The following is a 16,488-nucleotide window of genomic DNA, read 5'->3' on the forward strand; positions in this document are numbered from 1 at the left end:
TAGCGAAAGAAATGCAACCTTTATGCTTTTTTTAAGAAAATGTTTGCTTCATGATTTCTGACACAAATAAGAGAAGTGAAGTAGAAATAACTGCCGTAAGAGATGTTTTCTTAAAGTGTAGGACTGAACTTTGAAAATTATTTATGAGAGTTGGCCAATGCTAACATTTTAAACATCAGTGTCAGTGAAATAATTGAAAATGGGATTAAAATGTTCACACACATATTTCCTTACATGATTTAAGGGTTTACAGTGAATTGAAGGAAATAGTCGATCATGATTTCATGGCTGTAGAAATCATTGGAAAAAAAAAAGAATTTCAATTCTTGTAGAAGGAACTGTGACACTTTGAAAAGAGATGGCGGTTTTTGTGGCTGACTGTGACGGTAATGTAACTGGCTTTTCTCCTTCTTGCTTTCGTTCATTTATTAACTTTTTTTTATGTGGCGAGGAGTTGAGAGGACGGGAAGGCGACTGATGTTGACTGACATGATTGGAGATTCAGGAAAGTCACGTACACACGAGGTGCACTTCCTTCACAAGGCAGCACCGACAAAAGGTCAGAGGCCACAGGACGTCTCAGTCTGACCTTTGACGGTAGAGAAAGAGGAGAGTTCAACACTCGGAAGAGCGAAGGAAGTTTTCAAATGACATCTTGACAGCTCATCCAATACAGTCGATGCAGAAAGAGGTAAATTTTTTTCGTTACCTTGCACTTCAGACTTAAATCCCTTATTTGTAATTTTATTTACCTGTAGAGGGATGACAGATATTGAAAAGGTTTGCTTTGAAATCTTCATGAGTCTGGGGTGGTTGGTGAAGCAAGTGGTGGTGTGCCTGTCACCACGATAGTGATACTCGGGTATCGTGGGTTTGGATCACCTGTATGTACATGTATGTAAACTCCTGTATGTACACATGACACCTGTTTGCATGGAAAATTGATATTTTCTTTTGTTTAACCTCATTTTCTGCACACACTGCACACGTGGCACTCGCACGTGACAGTTATGACATCCGATTTCAAAAGGACCTGTGTGATAATATTGACAATTCACAAACACACGTTTGATTGCGTGCATGTGCGTGTCCGCAGATGACTAATTAGAATATGAACTAATTATGCAATCAGTGGTTCACTCAGCTGTGGTCGGATCGACTGGTGATCATACAACACTGTACAGTCAGCTTCGGAGACTGAATGTTTGTTACAAAAGTTTGTTTTGACTGGCTGAGTGGTTGCTGCAGGTGACGAGCAGGCGGTCGTCACCAAACATCACTCGGTTAACATTCACATTATCTCTAAGTGTTCGCTCGCGTGCGTCACGAGGTCGGTTACCCGGATACACAACGATACACTATGAATTGTGAGATACTGTCTCTGAAATACACCAGAAAAGCAAAAATAATATTTTGTACAGAGTACAGACTTTAGTAGTGATTGTATTGTGTTACAGCTGGCCACGTGGTCTGTGGAGGACTGACGACACTGCGTGAGTAACAAGATGGTGACAGCAGGGGACAAGATCATCTGTCGGCCATCTAGACAGTCGCTGAATGTTCCTGATCAGCAAAAACACAGAGAAGGAAGGAGAAATGTGACTCGTGATGTGGACTGTGGCTGGGCCTGGGTTGTACTCGCTAGTAAGTGAACACAACTCATTCTTTGTAGAAGTTTCCACAGTGCTTTTCCGAAACTCATCTCTCTACATGTGATTATACCTGTTTCCAGGGCTGCATGGGTGGTTTTCTCCATCCTTTTCTCTGTCTCTGTCTCTGTGTGCTGTATACACTATATCGTATATATGGCTATCACTACATAAATGTTGTGTGACTGTCACCTGGCTGCCCAGGTGTCTTCTGTCTGCTGGCCCTGATGCTGGGCTTTCAGAGGTCCATTGGTCTGGTGTTTGTGGAGATCGAGGACAAGTACAAGGTGTCTGCGTCCTTCACATCCCTCATAGGCGGCGCTCACTCCATCGCCTTCGGCATCTCAGGTGAGTACAAGGGGCGATGTGCATCACCGGAGCGAACAGTCACAGTAACCAGCACGCAGGTAACATGCATAGTGAGAAGGAACATGCAGATGTAAGCTTGTATAGTAAGTATAATCGGTTGATCAAACAGTCGTCAGAAGCCACAGGTACGTTCCTGGTGAGGGTGATGATGATGGATGATTGATGATGATTCTCATTGATGATGCTGATGACGATGATGATGATTGATAACGATGATGATGATTGATGATGATGAGTTGCAGTGATTTTCGTCATGACATTCGTGCTGGAAATGATGTCAGTACGACAAGCCGGTCTGATCGGAGTGGCGCTGCTGACGTCAGGTGTTGGGGTCAGCTTTGCTGTGACCTCGTATCCAGCGCTAATCTTCACTCTCGGCGCAATGACTGGTGGGTAAAGCCTAACTTGACTGAGTTACTCGGATACGTGTCGATATTTTCCATTTCATGATGTAGGTATACATAAATATATCTTAACTACCAAAAAACAAACGAACCGACAACCAAGCCAAGCTAGCAGATAAATTATTTGCAAGGCATTATTATTATTATTATTATTATTATTATTATTATTATTATTATTATCCGGTTCTATTTTTTTTTTATTGGTTGCAGGTGCTGGGGTCTCCTTCAGTTACGGCCCTTGCTTCGTGTTGCTGGGCCAATACTTTGACCGGCGCCTGACCCTGGCCACAGCAGTCGTCAACTCAGGGGTCAGTGTCGGTGCTTTGGTGATGCCTTACCTGCTGCGCCTGCTGCTGGACCAGTATTCTCTGCCTGGCGGTCTGCTGGTCATGAGCGCTGTTCTGGCCAACATGTTTGTCTGCGCATGTGTCTTGCGACCCTTCCCAGCATCCCATCGGGACTCTCATAGTACTTGTCACCAGGCGTCTGATCCTCTGCTCAAAACATTTCCAGAACGACATCTCGACACGGAGAGTGAACAGCGTCTTAGAGAGTTGAGTCCCCTGACTGTAGTGTACAAAACAGAGGATGACGAAGCAAGTGGTCCTATAGACAGTGGTCTGTCTCCTGTATTTTCTAACAGTGTTTTGCCCGCTTCTAAGCTTAGTACTCAAAATGGAGAAGCGAAACCTATCTCTGGAAATATTTCTAAGCAGGAAAATCTTCCTGGTATTTGCAAAGATTTCTTTTACAAAGCAGAAACAAAATCTGATTCTGATGAGGAACATGCTCTCCCTGACCAGTTATCTCCGGCCATCATCGTCAGCGACCCACTGTCTCCTTTGAAGGTTTCTTCGGATGTCAAAGTTCACCTAGGAGACAATGCTAATGCACCACTACACGACAATGAAAGGACTTTGAGGTTTTCTGATGGAAACAACAAAAGGACCGGAGTGTGGCTGTCAGCAGCCAGAAGGAGACTTGCACAAAGATTTGACATCTCTGTCTTCCGGAGCTTGGCCTTCTGGGTGCTGGTGTTCCATCAGTGGTTCGGAATTTCGGCTGGGAATCTTGGTCCTGTCTACTTACCTCCGCTTGCCTTGGAGAAGGGATTTAGTGAAAGGGAGGCAACCTTCATGGTGATGGTGACAGGAGGCTGCGCCATCTTCAGCAGGATTTTACCAGGAGTTATCGCCAATTTCAAACTGCTGCAGCCATGGTGATAGCAAGTCAGGTGATCTGGAATCTCCTGATTCTGTGTGTTGAGTACTCTCAAAGAAGTGATGTCTGTGTAGGAGGGTGTGGATGGATGGGAGGAGGTGGATGCAATTATCTTGTCACTGTCAAGACCAACAGAGACTTTCAGACTTTCTTGTTTACTCTGGCTTGTTCCCAGCTGCAATGATGGCTTTCTCAGCTGCTATGAGTCATCTTCTCCATGACTCAGATCATGGTCATCAACTTCATGGGACTCCATCGATTCCCCGTTGCTTTTGGATTTATTCAGCTTTTTAATGCCACATCATCAGCTGTCAACTTCTCCTTTGTGGGTTAGACTGACCTGTACTTATCTGACCTCCATGGCCAAAGTGCTGACTTACAAACACAAATAAATAATTAATTAGTGAATCAGCCAAAAAAAAACAGATGCCAGCATCGAAGAACAAATTTCACTAAAGATTCTTGCAAATAAAAAGTTATTTAAATTTCGTGACATATTGTACAGTTTAATTTACAAGGGAATCTCAAGAACAAAAATATGGAAAGAAAGGTAATAAACTTTTCCCGATAATTTGATTAATTATTTGTTGCCCAGGTTACCTGAAGGATAGAACTGAGACCTGCACAACAACTTTCAACTACCTGGGCGCCACGCAGATCGTGTCATCCACCATCTTGTTGTCCTTTCTTCTGCTGAGTCGTTGTCATCACCGATGTGGGAGGGGAACTGGAGGTCGCCTTGAAATCTGTGATTGCAGTGTACGGGACAAGCACTAGAGACCAAGCAACTTATTGCGAGTCTACTTATCTTAAGATTTAATGGCCTACAGTGTGTGTGTGTGCACTTCGTCCCTAATAACCTCAAGAAGCCCATCTCCCAACTTAATGACCTCAAGTGCTATCGTCTTGTTGACAATGTCTAGTTTCTGACCACAGTACTTGAAAGAGTTGTGATGCTCCATCTCTTGAACCATTTGTCCAGCCACAGCAGACTTGAGTCAGTGTAGGTACCTGTCGTGTGAATAATAATGATGATGATGATGTTAATGATGATGATGGATGATGGAAATGATGATAAGACCATTGCTACTTTGAAGTACAGGGTACCTCAAGGTTCTGTTCTTGGGCCTCTGTTTCATTCACGGAGTGCATCCAGCCACACGGTACCACCTTCCACCACTTGTATCACGTGTATGCTAATGATACACAGCTGCTGACATCTGGCCTCTTGGATGTCCATCAACAAATCTGAAAATGAATGATGACAAAACTAAAGTCATTCTTATTGCAAATAAACTCTGATATGTCATCCTGTACTACGTTTACTTATCTGTGACTGAAGTCTCAGGAATAAGCCCTAGAGGCATTAATAATAATAATAATAATAATAATAATAATAATAATAATAATAATAATAATAATAATAATAATAATTTTTATTTGTATAGCGCTGTTTACAACCATTTAAGCCAGGCTCAAAGCGCTTTACTAAAAAGAAAAACACAAACATAATAAGAATGGATGTTGGTCTGAAAAGCAGTTGAAGAATCATTGTATAGTTGTCACCTTCGCCTGTGCGTTTGTGTGTGTGTGTGTGTGAGGGAGCACGGATGCCTGTTTACGCGTGAGTACACATTCTGTATGGCTGGTAGTCATGCTACTGTTTGCCTGTTCATTTGTCCTGTGTAAGTCTCATCATTACCTACCTGCACTGGAAACAGAAGCGTGAGCACGTGACAATTTTAGTTTGGGACCAACTGCTGGTGTTCTCAGGTAAATATTCAATGTCACAAGAGAATCTAAGGTAGTCATCTGACAGGTGTGCTACAAAGTGCTCAGCCCTGTGGTGAACTCACACCTTCCACCCATCTAGCACCTGCTCGTCAGGCCGGTCACGTGATTTATCAGGGAAGGTGGGAGGGTTGGGCTAACCGCCATTTTGTACTTTTGCTCTAAATGCTTCCACCACCATTCTTACAGCTTCTTATTCCTCAACAACTTGCTAAATAAATGGAGATGAGAGACAATCGCAGGCCTCCTAAAGGAGATAAGCACAATGTCACAGCAATCATTTGAATCGCGAAGTGTTCCTACGACTTTGCCACAGTCATCGCCATATCTTTATTAACGATTAGCATGCTAATGATTTTAATTTTTTCTGCTTCTTAAGCCAGAATATCTTTTCTCTTTTATATTGTTTTCTGTTTCAATGTTTACACACGTATTTCCTGTTTATTTTTTGTTGATAAGTACTTGAGCAAACCCACAAAGAGTCCGTTATTTATGTCACCATGTATTTCAGAAAAAAAATTTAACTGTAAATTTTATTTACCTGGAAAGTGATGACCATGACAATGCCAGTGTTCACCTTCATGAAGCTCGGGTGTGTCTGGCGCAGTGGTTGCAGTCACCACGACAACGTGAGCTGGGGGTCGTGGGTTCGAATCTCGGCTGTATGATGCCTGCTTAGACTACGAACTTGTGCATCTGCATGTATGTGTGAAAGCTCGAGACCATTAATCTCGCTTTTAGTGGTGTGAAAACGCGCCTCACAAATAAGCAGATTTATTTATTGGTTTGTGGAAAACATAATAGTACATGTGGAGAGTTTAAGTTTTTAATTCATTGTCACTTACATTAAAGTTGTCATACATGTAAACAAGTGTGTATATAAAGTACATCCTCCCACACACATACACATAAACACGTGCAAACAGATACAAGGAACACAAAAGCACACATATTTACACACACACAAGACGACCTCTGCTCTTAGACGCACACGTGCAGTGAACTGTACTCCTCAGCACTCACTGACCTGACAGAAACCTCTAGATGGAGCTGTTGGTTGAAGATAACAAAAACGGTTAATGAGCTTTGGTACATGTTGAGGCCGTTAGCTGAAGGTCGATTGGTCAGCATCACTGGCTGGCTCGCTGGATGTTTTAGTTGGAGAGTATTCCGTTGACCTTTGGCATTTATCGCGTTCCTAATACTAAACTGTGAAATGCTTCACCGACATCTGACAGCTCATACTTCGCTAAGAGTTGGCAGACTGCCAGCAGTAATAATAATAATCATCATCATTATCATAATAAAGTACTTTTACAAAATAGTTTACTCATAGCGCTTTGCAAAGGAGGAAACTACAAACAGACCAATTGTAAATAAGTTTACATGCTAACATCCATACCCACATGTACTCATACAGCAACAACACCCACAGAAGTAGATAAGATACACTTTACACGTACAAATACAAGGGACACACCCACAGACACACCATACACCAGCCCAAAGTCAGGACATGGAAGGGTGAAACGAGTACATCTTAGGTTCGGGCTTGAAGATGGTCATAAACAGTGTGATGAAGGTAGCTATTGAATCAGTGTGATGAAGATGGACACAGAATCAGTGTGATGAAGGCTGACGAGTAATTTGCTCCAAGCTGTTGGGAATTAATAATGAAGACCTCAGAGGACAACAGCTTTGTCTTAGTGGGACTGAGGGAAGCTTAGTGCCTGGTATCTGGTGTCAGAAGATGAAGGGGCATAAAGAAGTCCATGATTTGGACAGTTCATAGAAGTATCAAGAATAGGGACCAAAAACAGAGAAATAAATCGGAGTGAATTTTTTTATAATAATAATAGGATTTATACAGGGCATTTCCACACACGGAGGCGAGCTCAATGAAGATGTAAAGGGCAGTAGGTAGTAATACCCTGTGACAGAGGTCGGAAGACCAAGAGATTTCTCAGGGAAAGTGAGCAACAGTTCTGTCGCCATTCAGTTGTCTTCTGGATCATCCAGGTCCTGATGTCAGCGGTGTATTCCTGTGTCCCTGTCATCAGTCCAGCAAACTCAGTACGAGGCATAGCATGGCGAGAGACAACACCAAAGGGATGTAAACAACACAAAAAGAATTACATCCTTCGGGCCCCATACCTCAGGGCACAAGCATCTGACTGCACACATACAGTCTGGGTTCGGTCCCTAAAATACAAAGCCAGGACAAAGCAATACTATAATCCTACAAGAGTGCTGAAATATGTATAAAAGTATTGAATGATCAACAAACTTAGCCGACAAGTCTAATGTTCAGACCAATGAGGACCTTAAGAAGAGCGGATTGAGTACTATGGTTCTTTCTATAAGTAGACTGATATGGATTAATGAGTCCAGATATATATATATACACTCACGACCCCAGCATCGTCAATGCCAAGATTCGACCACGAAATTCATCAATTCTAATTTAGTCGCTTTAATAAACTTTGGTGAAAATAAACATCCCGATCTTTGTCTTTCATCTTTTCTGCATACGCGCTTGAAGCTTAATACTTTTATAAGTAATTTTTTTATGAAAATATTTATTTTGCGTCCTTTTGTATATGTTCATGCACCAGTAAAAAGCCTTAATAAAAGTGCAACATCGTTATCATTCTTTTTACTCGACTTTAAAAGAACCTTGATACATAAAATCGTGAGATATTTTATTTTATCTGCTAACCTCTGTCTCTCTTGTCAACCCGATGTCTAAAGACCATTGTTTGGTGATTTGGTCGAATTGGTAAATCGTTGAATAGTCCGGTGACCCTACAACACCGACTGTAGGACTGGGTTCTGTGCATAATTAGCCTCGATACTCAAGGTTTGCCACAAGAATTTATTTTGATTGGCTGTGGGTGGGTCCGGGTGACAGGTAGGCGGTCTCCATGTCAACATTACCCACACTATATCTAACTACAGCCGCAGTCTGGTCGGGTGTGTCATGTGATAGGCTACCCGGTATCAGAATGAGAAGAGTTTTAATTGTGGAATAATGTTGTTGGATTACATAGAAGTGGGAAAATAATGTTTATTTCTTCCGTAAAATACCGACTTTTGTTGTGTTACAGATGGTCACGTGGTCTAATGGTGACTAGACTAAATTGTCTGAGTAACAAGATGGCGCCAGGAGAAGACAGGAGTACCTGTCGGCCAACTGGTGGACAGTCGCTGAATGTTCCTGATCAGAAAAAACACAGAGAAGGACAAAGAAACCTGACTCGTGATGTGGACTGTGGCTGGGCCTGGGTTGTACTCGCTAGTAAGTGAAAACCTAGCTATTTCCACAATATTCTCAAATATACAATAAATCAGGAAATGACTGTTCGTGTAGATGGAATAGTTCTGTACAAATGTACTCGTATGGAAAAGCTGCAGTAGTTTAATATATATATACCTTCTCCTCCCCAATCAAAGAAGAAGCAAATAAAAATTTTGAACTTGTGTTGCAAATTATTTTTCATTCTGCTGTATATCTTCTTGTGCATTTTGTTATAATAATTATTTTGCACTAAGTTGCACGATGTCACGTAAGGGGATAATTTCAAACTTCCCAACAAATTCTGCTCTCGATAAAATTGCGAGACACCTCCAGCACTAGAACTTTGGTTGTTTACAGTTCTGACATGCTTTGTCAACATCTGTTTGTCACACAGTCCCACCTCGCCCCACTTAGTCGTCTTGCATCACTTGTATGCCGATGCTACTCACCTGTCAGTCTGCAGTGGCGTAGGAACCAGGGGGGCAGCGGGGGCAGCCGCCACCCCAAGGCAAATACAGGGGGGGGCAAGAATATCCTTTTGCCCCCCCAATATTTGAGACTTAATTCCTCACAAAGAGCAAAGAACCGAAGAAAGGTAGTGGAACGTAGAGAGGAGACGGTCATCACCATCACAAAAGCGAGCCCTGGGGCAAGTGGAGGCTCTAACACCTCTGACGATCACATCTGGGACAGTCCGTTGGTATTGTTTGCCATGCTAATTGCAGGCTGTGTTGAAGCCTGAGCGAAGAAAGCAGCCGGACAGTACATCGGTACATCGAGTGTGGTCTCCCTCCCCCCTGCCCCATAATGTGAAGCCTTTTCTTTGGCGGTTTTCGTTTGACCAACATAAAACATCCCCCACCCACTCGCTGTCACCCTAAAATTATCTGCTATCGCTTACAACCGAAGTGGCCGCACTGGCCATCGGGAACACAGAATGCCAGTAACGAATTAGTTGCATAGCAATACCGCAGTGAGACTTGTCAATCAGACAGAAACCCTTACACTTTGTGAAAAGCTAGCGAAGCACGAGGAAGGCAAAGACTCCGAGTCCCTATATTGGTAGTTTTCTTTAGAGACAGAGAGACTGGTATTATTGCTATCTACGACTCAGGGGAAGTGCATAAGTAACATTTCTAAAACTACACAAGGGCACTCACTCTTTTATCATCAACGACTGTGGCTGGTACTCAACATAAGTTATCTGTTATACTGTTTGGTTTGTATATATGTGTCTGTGTTTTGGTAGATGGCCATAGAACGTGTCGCATCGCTGGCTCAGCACCGTCGGGTAGGGGAGCGAGGAAGGGGATGGCCCTGCGGCCATTCCCACCCTAGTTTCGTCCCCTGGCCAGGGTGGTCTGGCCAGTTTATGGCCCTTAATTATAGGGTAGCCTTGCGTCCCTTCCTGTCTGGTCTCTTTGGTTCTCTTTGGGGTGGATGGGGCTATTTTCCCACGGTGTGCGGACAGCGAGTTCAGGTATAGGGCTGTGCCTCTTTGTAACGTGTATTATCTCGCGGACGCTGGGCCCTGTGGGTAGGGAAAGGTTCTGGAGGTTTCTCGAAGCCTATAGAAACCTGCCACACAGGTATATGTGGACTGGGAAGACGGCGGGGCGGAGAGACCTGTGCCCGTCTCTGGGAGTAGTCGGGGGTGGGTCACGTGCTGTGTGGACTGTCGCTGGAACTGGTGTGGTGTCTAGAAGAGGGTTCCAGCAACCAGCGTATTTTCCCCGCGTTTGTTTTGAGATAGAACAAAGCGTGTCACGAGCCGTTGGGTGAGTAGGCGTAATTAATCTTTACCTTTGTTTTTCCACCCGATGGCTACCCTGGCCAGTATGCAGACGTGTACGGTGTGTGACCGAGTGTGACTGCGTGGCCTGTGCATGCGTGCATGTGTGCGCTGGTGTATATGTGCAGAGCTGGAATGTTGATCGTTGCTGTCACGGGGGTTTGGTGTTTTCTTTTTTAGGTATAATGTTTGGTAGCCGGGGAGTCATTCTTTAATTTGTTTTTTCTTATTTAATGCTGCTTTGCCTTTTAACAATAAAGCAGCGTGTTGTGATGCTACCACTGTGTACGTGCGTGCAGTACCCCCCCCCATCCTTTTTTACGTAATGTGCGAGTGCGAACGCCGTTCACTGTCAGCAGGGAGTTTGCCCCCCCCCAACGCCGAACATCTTCCTACGCCACTGAGTCTGGTCTCGCTTCTGCATGTCCGTTAACAAACTGAAAACTAAATCATGACCAGACTAAAGAAATTCCCATTGGCAAGTTAACTGTGTCCCATCGGTTGCTACTTTTTGCTGTCTCTGGGGATGAACACCTCTCTTTTCCACTCTGTTAGGATTTTGTAAATGTGTTGTGTCCATGTTTGTGTGTGAAAGGTACATTTAATTCTTACCGTGTAAAGGTGTGTGGCTGTGCGTCCTTATTTAGATCAACACCTGTAAATGTTGTGTGACTCTCACCTGGCTGCCCAGGTGTCTTCTGTCTGCTGGCCTTGATGCTGGGCTTTCAGAGGTCCCGGGGTCTGGTGTTTGTGGAGATCGAGGACAAGTACAAGGTGTCTGCGTCCTTCACATCCCTCATAGGTAGCGCTCACTCCATCGCCTTCGGCATCTCAGGTGAGTACAAGGGGCGATGTGCATGGTCAAAGTGTAGACACGTAGAGCAAGCATGACACACAGGCAGACAGACAGACAGACAGACAGACAGACAGGCAGGCAGGCAAGCAGACAGACAGACAGACAGACAGACAGACAGACAGACAGACAGACAGACAGACAGACAGGCAGGCAGGCAGACAGACAGGCAGGCAGGCAGGCAGGCAGGCAGACAGACAGGCAGGCAGGCAGACAGACAGACAGGCAGGCAGGCAGGCAGGCAGGCATGATGATGATGATGATGATGAGTTGCAGTGATTTTCGTCATGACATTCGTGCTGGAAATGATGTCAGTACGACAAACCGTGCTGATCGGAGTGGCGCTGCTGACGTCAGGTGTTGGGGTCAGCTTTGTTGTGACCTCGTATCCAGCGCTAATCTTCACTCTCGGCGTAATGATAGGTGGGTAGACCGGACATTGCTTAACTCAGCTACACGTGTCGATATTTCAAATTTAGCGTTGACTTATATAAATTTGTCAACCACCACAAACAAATGAACAGACAAACAAAATGTTGCTTGTAACACATGCAAGAGGAAGACGTTATCTTAATACTTAATAGTTTGTAATTATTATTCTGTATTAAAAGGGATGCTAGAACACGAAAGTTTTGTGTCTTTAGATACAGATTCTACAGACATTCTGTATTTTTGATGCAGGTTATGGAGGCTTATTGTGGTATTTATGACAAGTGCTTAAGTGTTGTCCTAATATTGGTTTCAGGCTCTGGAGTGTTATTCTGTCCTGGGCTGCAGGATTTGGAATGTTCCTCTCTCTCTAATTGTATGTGCTGAAGTGTTGCCTAGGACTTATCTTTGGTTGCAGGTGCTGGGGTCTCCTTCGCATCCGGCCCTTGCTTCGTGTTGTTGGGCCAATACTTTGACCGGCGCCTGACCCTGGCCACAGCAGTCGTCAACTCCGGGGTCAGTGTCGGTGCTTTGGTGATGCCTTACCTGCTGCGCCTGCTGCTGGACCAGTATTCTCTACCTGGCGGTCTGCTGGTCATGAGCGCTGTTCTGGCCAACATGTTTGTCTGCGCATGTCTCTTGCGACCCTTCCCAGCATCCCATCGGGACTCTCATAGTACTTGTCACCTCAGTGGGGGCAAAGATGACGTGGCGTCTGATCCTCTGCCGGAAAATACACCAGAACATCGTTTTCACACTGAGAGAGAACTTTCATCAACACCAGGAACACAGTGTCTGGGAGAGTTGAGTCCCCTGATTGTATCGCATGAATCACGCGCTGTCGATGCAACTGGTCCTATAGGCAGTAGTAGGTTTCCTGTATTTTCTAATAGTGTTTTTTCCCCTTCTATGCCTAGTACTCAGCATGGAGAAGCGAAACCTATCTCTGAAAATATTTCTAAACAGGAAAATCTTCCTGATATTCACACTTCTAACTTTTACAAAGCAGAAACAAAATCTGATTCTGATCAGGAGCACGCTCTCCCTGACCAGTTAACTGCGGCCATCATCGCCTGCGACACACTGTCTCCTTTGAAGGTTTCTTCGGATGTCAAAGTTCACCGAGGAGACAATGCTAATGCACCACGGCACGACAATGAAAGCAGTTTGAGGTTTTCTGATGGAAACAACAGAAGGACCGGAGTGTGGCTGTCAGCAGCCAGAAGGAGACTTGCACAAACATTTGACATCTCTGTCTTCAGGAGCTTGGCCTTCTGGGTGCTGGTGCTTCATCAGTGGTTCGGAGTTACAGCTGGACTTCTTCAACCTGTCTACTTACCTCCGCTTGCCATGGAGAAGGGATTTAGCGAAGGGGAGGCAACCTTCATGGTGATGGTGACCGGAGGCTGCGACATCTTCAGCAGGATTTTACCAGGAGTTATCGCCAATTTCAAACTGCTGCAGCCACACGAGATGGTGATAGCAAGTCAGGTGATCCTGGGAATCTTGTTACAGGTGACTGGCGCTCTCATTGCTCCATGTCTTGTTCTGTGTGCTCGACCTAGCTGATAGAAAGAAAAAAAAAAATAAAGGAAAGGAAAAATGAAACACAGAAAAGAGATATTTGTGGCTGTAGAAAGAAACTAAGCGAAGACATAGACTAAGTGTATGAAGCAGGATGAATCGACATAGAATGAAATAATAAAACGAAAGATAGAAAAAAACAGGAAGGAGTCGTTAAAGACGAGAAAACATTGAAATATTGTTGTGGAACAGTAATCTAGTTGTATACATAGTTCTCCGAAGACTTTTGTTTTCTTTTTCTTAACTTTGTCGTTCTCGTTCGTTTCTTCCCAGTTCACTTTCTTTTTCAACACCATACTGTCAATGATGGCTTTCTCTGCTGCCATGGGGGCCCTGGGCGGAGTCATCTTCTCCATGACTCAGATCATGATCATCAACTTCATGGGACTCCATCGTTTCCCTGTTGCTTATGGATATATCCAGCTTTTTAATGCCACATCATCAGCTGCCAACTTTCCACTTGCTGGTGAGACGGATTTAACTTTCACAGGGCAAAGTTCTTAGCGGACAAACGCAAATAAAAAATAACCTAATCAATGAATCAGCCAAAAATTGTCATCATCAAAAAACAAATCATTGTTCAAAGATTATTGCCAATAAAAATTTATTTGACATTTTTGATGAACAGTTTAAGTTTATTTAGTAAACAAAGGTCACTTGAGCAGAAGAATGTTAAAAACAGAGAATCTAGTCAAGGGTTTTTGAATAACTTGCTTACTCTTCTCTCGTTAAGGTTACCTGAGGGACACATTTGGAACCTCCACAACGATCTTTAACTACCTGGGCGCCGCTCACATCGTGTCATCAACCATCTTGTTGTCGTTTATAGTGCTGAGTCGTTGTCAACAGCGATGTAGGAATGGAACTTACGGAAGCTTGTGAGAACTGTAACTGCAGTTTTTCAGCACGGATACCCGTTTATGCGTGAATGTACCTGCGTGGGTACATAGTCATGTTACTGTTTGTCTGTGTTTATATGTCTTATGTTGGTATCATCATTTCTTACTTGTACTAGAAACAGAAACGTGCACGTGACCTATCGATGGTGTTTTTATGTCAATATTAAATGTCACAAGAGGAGGCAGGGTAGTCAGGTGCATCAGAAGGTGGGAGATCACAATCACTAGTTGGAGGATTGGTGGGGTCAGTGGTAAGCTCCTCCTCCCTATCCGCCCACCCACAACCTGCCCTCTTGTTCTTACTCTGCAATGCAGACTGCTTCCACCCATTCTTACAGGTTTGTTTCATCCCTCAACAGCATATTCAAGGAACTGAGATAAACGTGGCGTAAGCCACGGGCTTGTGCAAGCTTTCCAAGGGAGGTAAGCATGTACAACGTAAGAGTAGGAATTCGCTCCTGTTACTCTCCCTTGGTTCTCTCGCGTTCTAGTTTTCATTACCTCGATTAAATTGCATGATCCCCAAAAACGAAAACCACTAAAATGTACTAAATGCATACATGATATGTAGAGTAAATACAGATAATATTATTGTAATTAGATATTCTGTGAGTACAGAATTGCAACAAAATCTGGTCTTTTTTTATTTTAATTTTTAGTCAGCTTGATAACCTATCAAGCATTACTGAGTCATCATTAAAACTTGATTGATTTCCGATTATTCCAGTTAAATTTGGAGCCAGTATATATCTTGGCACATTATTTCAACCCTTCTTTAGTACAGGCAGGATCGTATTTGTTGTTTTGAACTTTGTTAAAGATACTACTTGGTTGTAAGACAGAAGAGTAACATCTTTTGGAAATAGTGACTATCTGTAAACATCTAATTATGAAAAAAATAATTGTCTATTCCAGAAAACCACGATTGTTTGTATTGATGAAATAAGTGTGCTTTAATCTTTTCTTGAAACCAATTCAAACTGAGCTGGAGATTGACCTGGCTGACCCAAACCCATATTAAACCTCAATTATTTAGAGTATCTTTATCTTGAAGATATATTCAGAATTAATCAAGTTTGCTTGATTTATCTGAAAGAGATTTATTTAGTGGTATAAAAAGAACCCCATGATACTGGGGGAGCTCTTTTTTCCACTGAAATGTAAGTTTGTAGAATCGCACATTTATACCTAGAAAATGCCAGTTTGCCATTTCATTTTTACAAATATTGGATATATTCACACTGAAGTTACATTAAATATTTAAAGTTGATGCTCTGAGTAGTTTTCACAATGTTTGGTTGTGCGTTCTGTGAATTGCATGTGTGTGAATATGTGTGTGTTGGTGAAACATGTTTAGTTGCTGTTATGTTCTTAATGGAATATAGAGCGGTATGACAATATTACAATCATTCTATGGATCGTGTCAGTTGAGAAACTTGTCAAGATATAAATACTTGTCAAGATATAAATACATGTCAAGTGTGGTGTAGGCGGGTACACTAATGCTGTCGCGTTTGTACACAACATGGTGAGCGCTGTTCAGTGTCAACAAGATTCGGATGAAAGCGCGGAAGGGAAGTGATGATGTGCTGCAGCTAACCGGGTGTAAGAGCTTCAACAATAGCTGTTACCATGACAACAAAAGCATGATCCTAAAAATACATGGTTACCCACGCGTCGCTGATCATGTAAGGTCAAGAGAAGTGACCCCAACTTCCGACTGCAGAGAGCATCCTGCTCCCCAAGGTTCGTGACGAGTGGCTTGTGCTTGAGATGCGCACGTCAGTAATAGGATTTCCGGAATTTTTCTCTTTTATTTTTGGGAAATTCAAAGGCGACGATTTAAATAATTTCAGTTCAGTAATTTCATGTACAAAACCTTCTTAGTGACATTTTTTTAAAGTTTCTTTTTAACCCTTTGCATCTTTCTAGGTGCTAGCTGAACCACACTATCAGCAACTTAGCAGATTGTCAACTAGTTTGTTGAGTATTGTCATAACTCCCAGCATGTGCTTGGTTGTTCGTGTGTGTGTGTGTTTAAGAGACAGAGACAGACACTGATTATTCAAGGGCCACGGGACAATCAAACTCTGAGAGAGAGAGAGAAGTCGTTCTAATGAACTTTTGTTTTTCTCTTAGCTAGACACTTAACCGACTTTCTTGTACAAATATGTATAGAAAGTACGTTTTGTGATGACT

The 16,488-nt window shown here is 43.2% G+C and overlaps 1 protein-coding gene across 5 annotated transcripts; it reads left to right on the forward strand.

Annotated features, from left to right (window-relative positions):
- The first annotated feature begins 478 nt into the window (after positions 1-478).
- LOC112555691 (monocarboxylate transporter 6-like) lies at positions 479-15,559 on the forward strand. 5 transcript variants are annotated; one of them, XM_025224178.1, is made up of 7 exons: positions 479-691; positions 1,458-1,644; positions 11,216-11,359; positions 11,654-11,800; positions 12,225-13,321; positions 13,664-13,856; positions 14,124-15,559. In XM_025224178.1, the coding sequence occupies exons 2-7, from the start codon at positions 1,506-1,508 to the stop codon at positions 14,270-14,272; spliced, it is 1,869 nt and encodes a 622-aa protein (XP_025079963.1). In that variant the 5' UTR covers positions 479-691; positions 1,458-1,505; the 3' UTR covers positions 14,273-15,559. The 5 variants fall into 5 exon arrangements, with proteins under 5 accessions (XP_025079963.1, XP_025079962.1, XP_025079960.1 ...); XM_025224177.1 differs by lacking the exons at positions 479-691; positions 1,458-1,644 and adding exons at positions 8,350-8,431; positions 8,542-8,732; XM_025224175.1 differs by lacking the exons at positions 479-691; positions 1,458-1,644 and adding an exon at positions 8,368-8,732 and having other exon boundaries at positions 12,225-13,297.
- The last annotated feature ends 929 nt before the right edge of the window (positions 15,560-16,488 follow it).

Source organism: Pomacea canaliculata, linkage group LG14 (assembly GCF_003073045.1).
Source record: "Pomacea canaliculata isolate SZHN2017 linkage group LG14, ASM307304v1, whole genome shotgun sequence".
In the NCBI taxonomy this organism is placed as follows: Eukaryota; Metazoa; Mollusca; class Gastropoda; order Architaenioglossa; family Ampullariidae; genus Pomacea; species Pomacea canaliculata.

Bases quoted from the DNA above. Each gene is read 5' to 3' on its own strand.
- LOC112555691 (XM_025224174.1), top strand. From the start codon at position 8,498: ATGTTTATTTCTTCCGTAAAATACCGACTTTTGTTGTGTTACAGATGG. The intron at 13,322-13,663 runs GTGACTGGCGCT...GTTTCTTCCCAG, and splicing joins TCCTGGGAATCTTGTTACAG to TTCACTTTCTTTTTCAACAC. The intron at 13,857-14,123 runs GTGAGACGGATT...TCTCTCGTTAAG, and splicing joins TGCCAACTTTCCACTTGCTG to GTTACCTGAGGGACACATTT.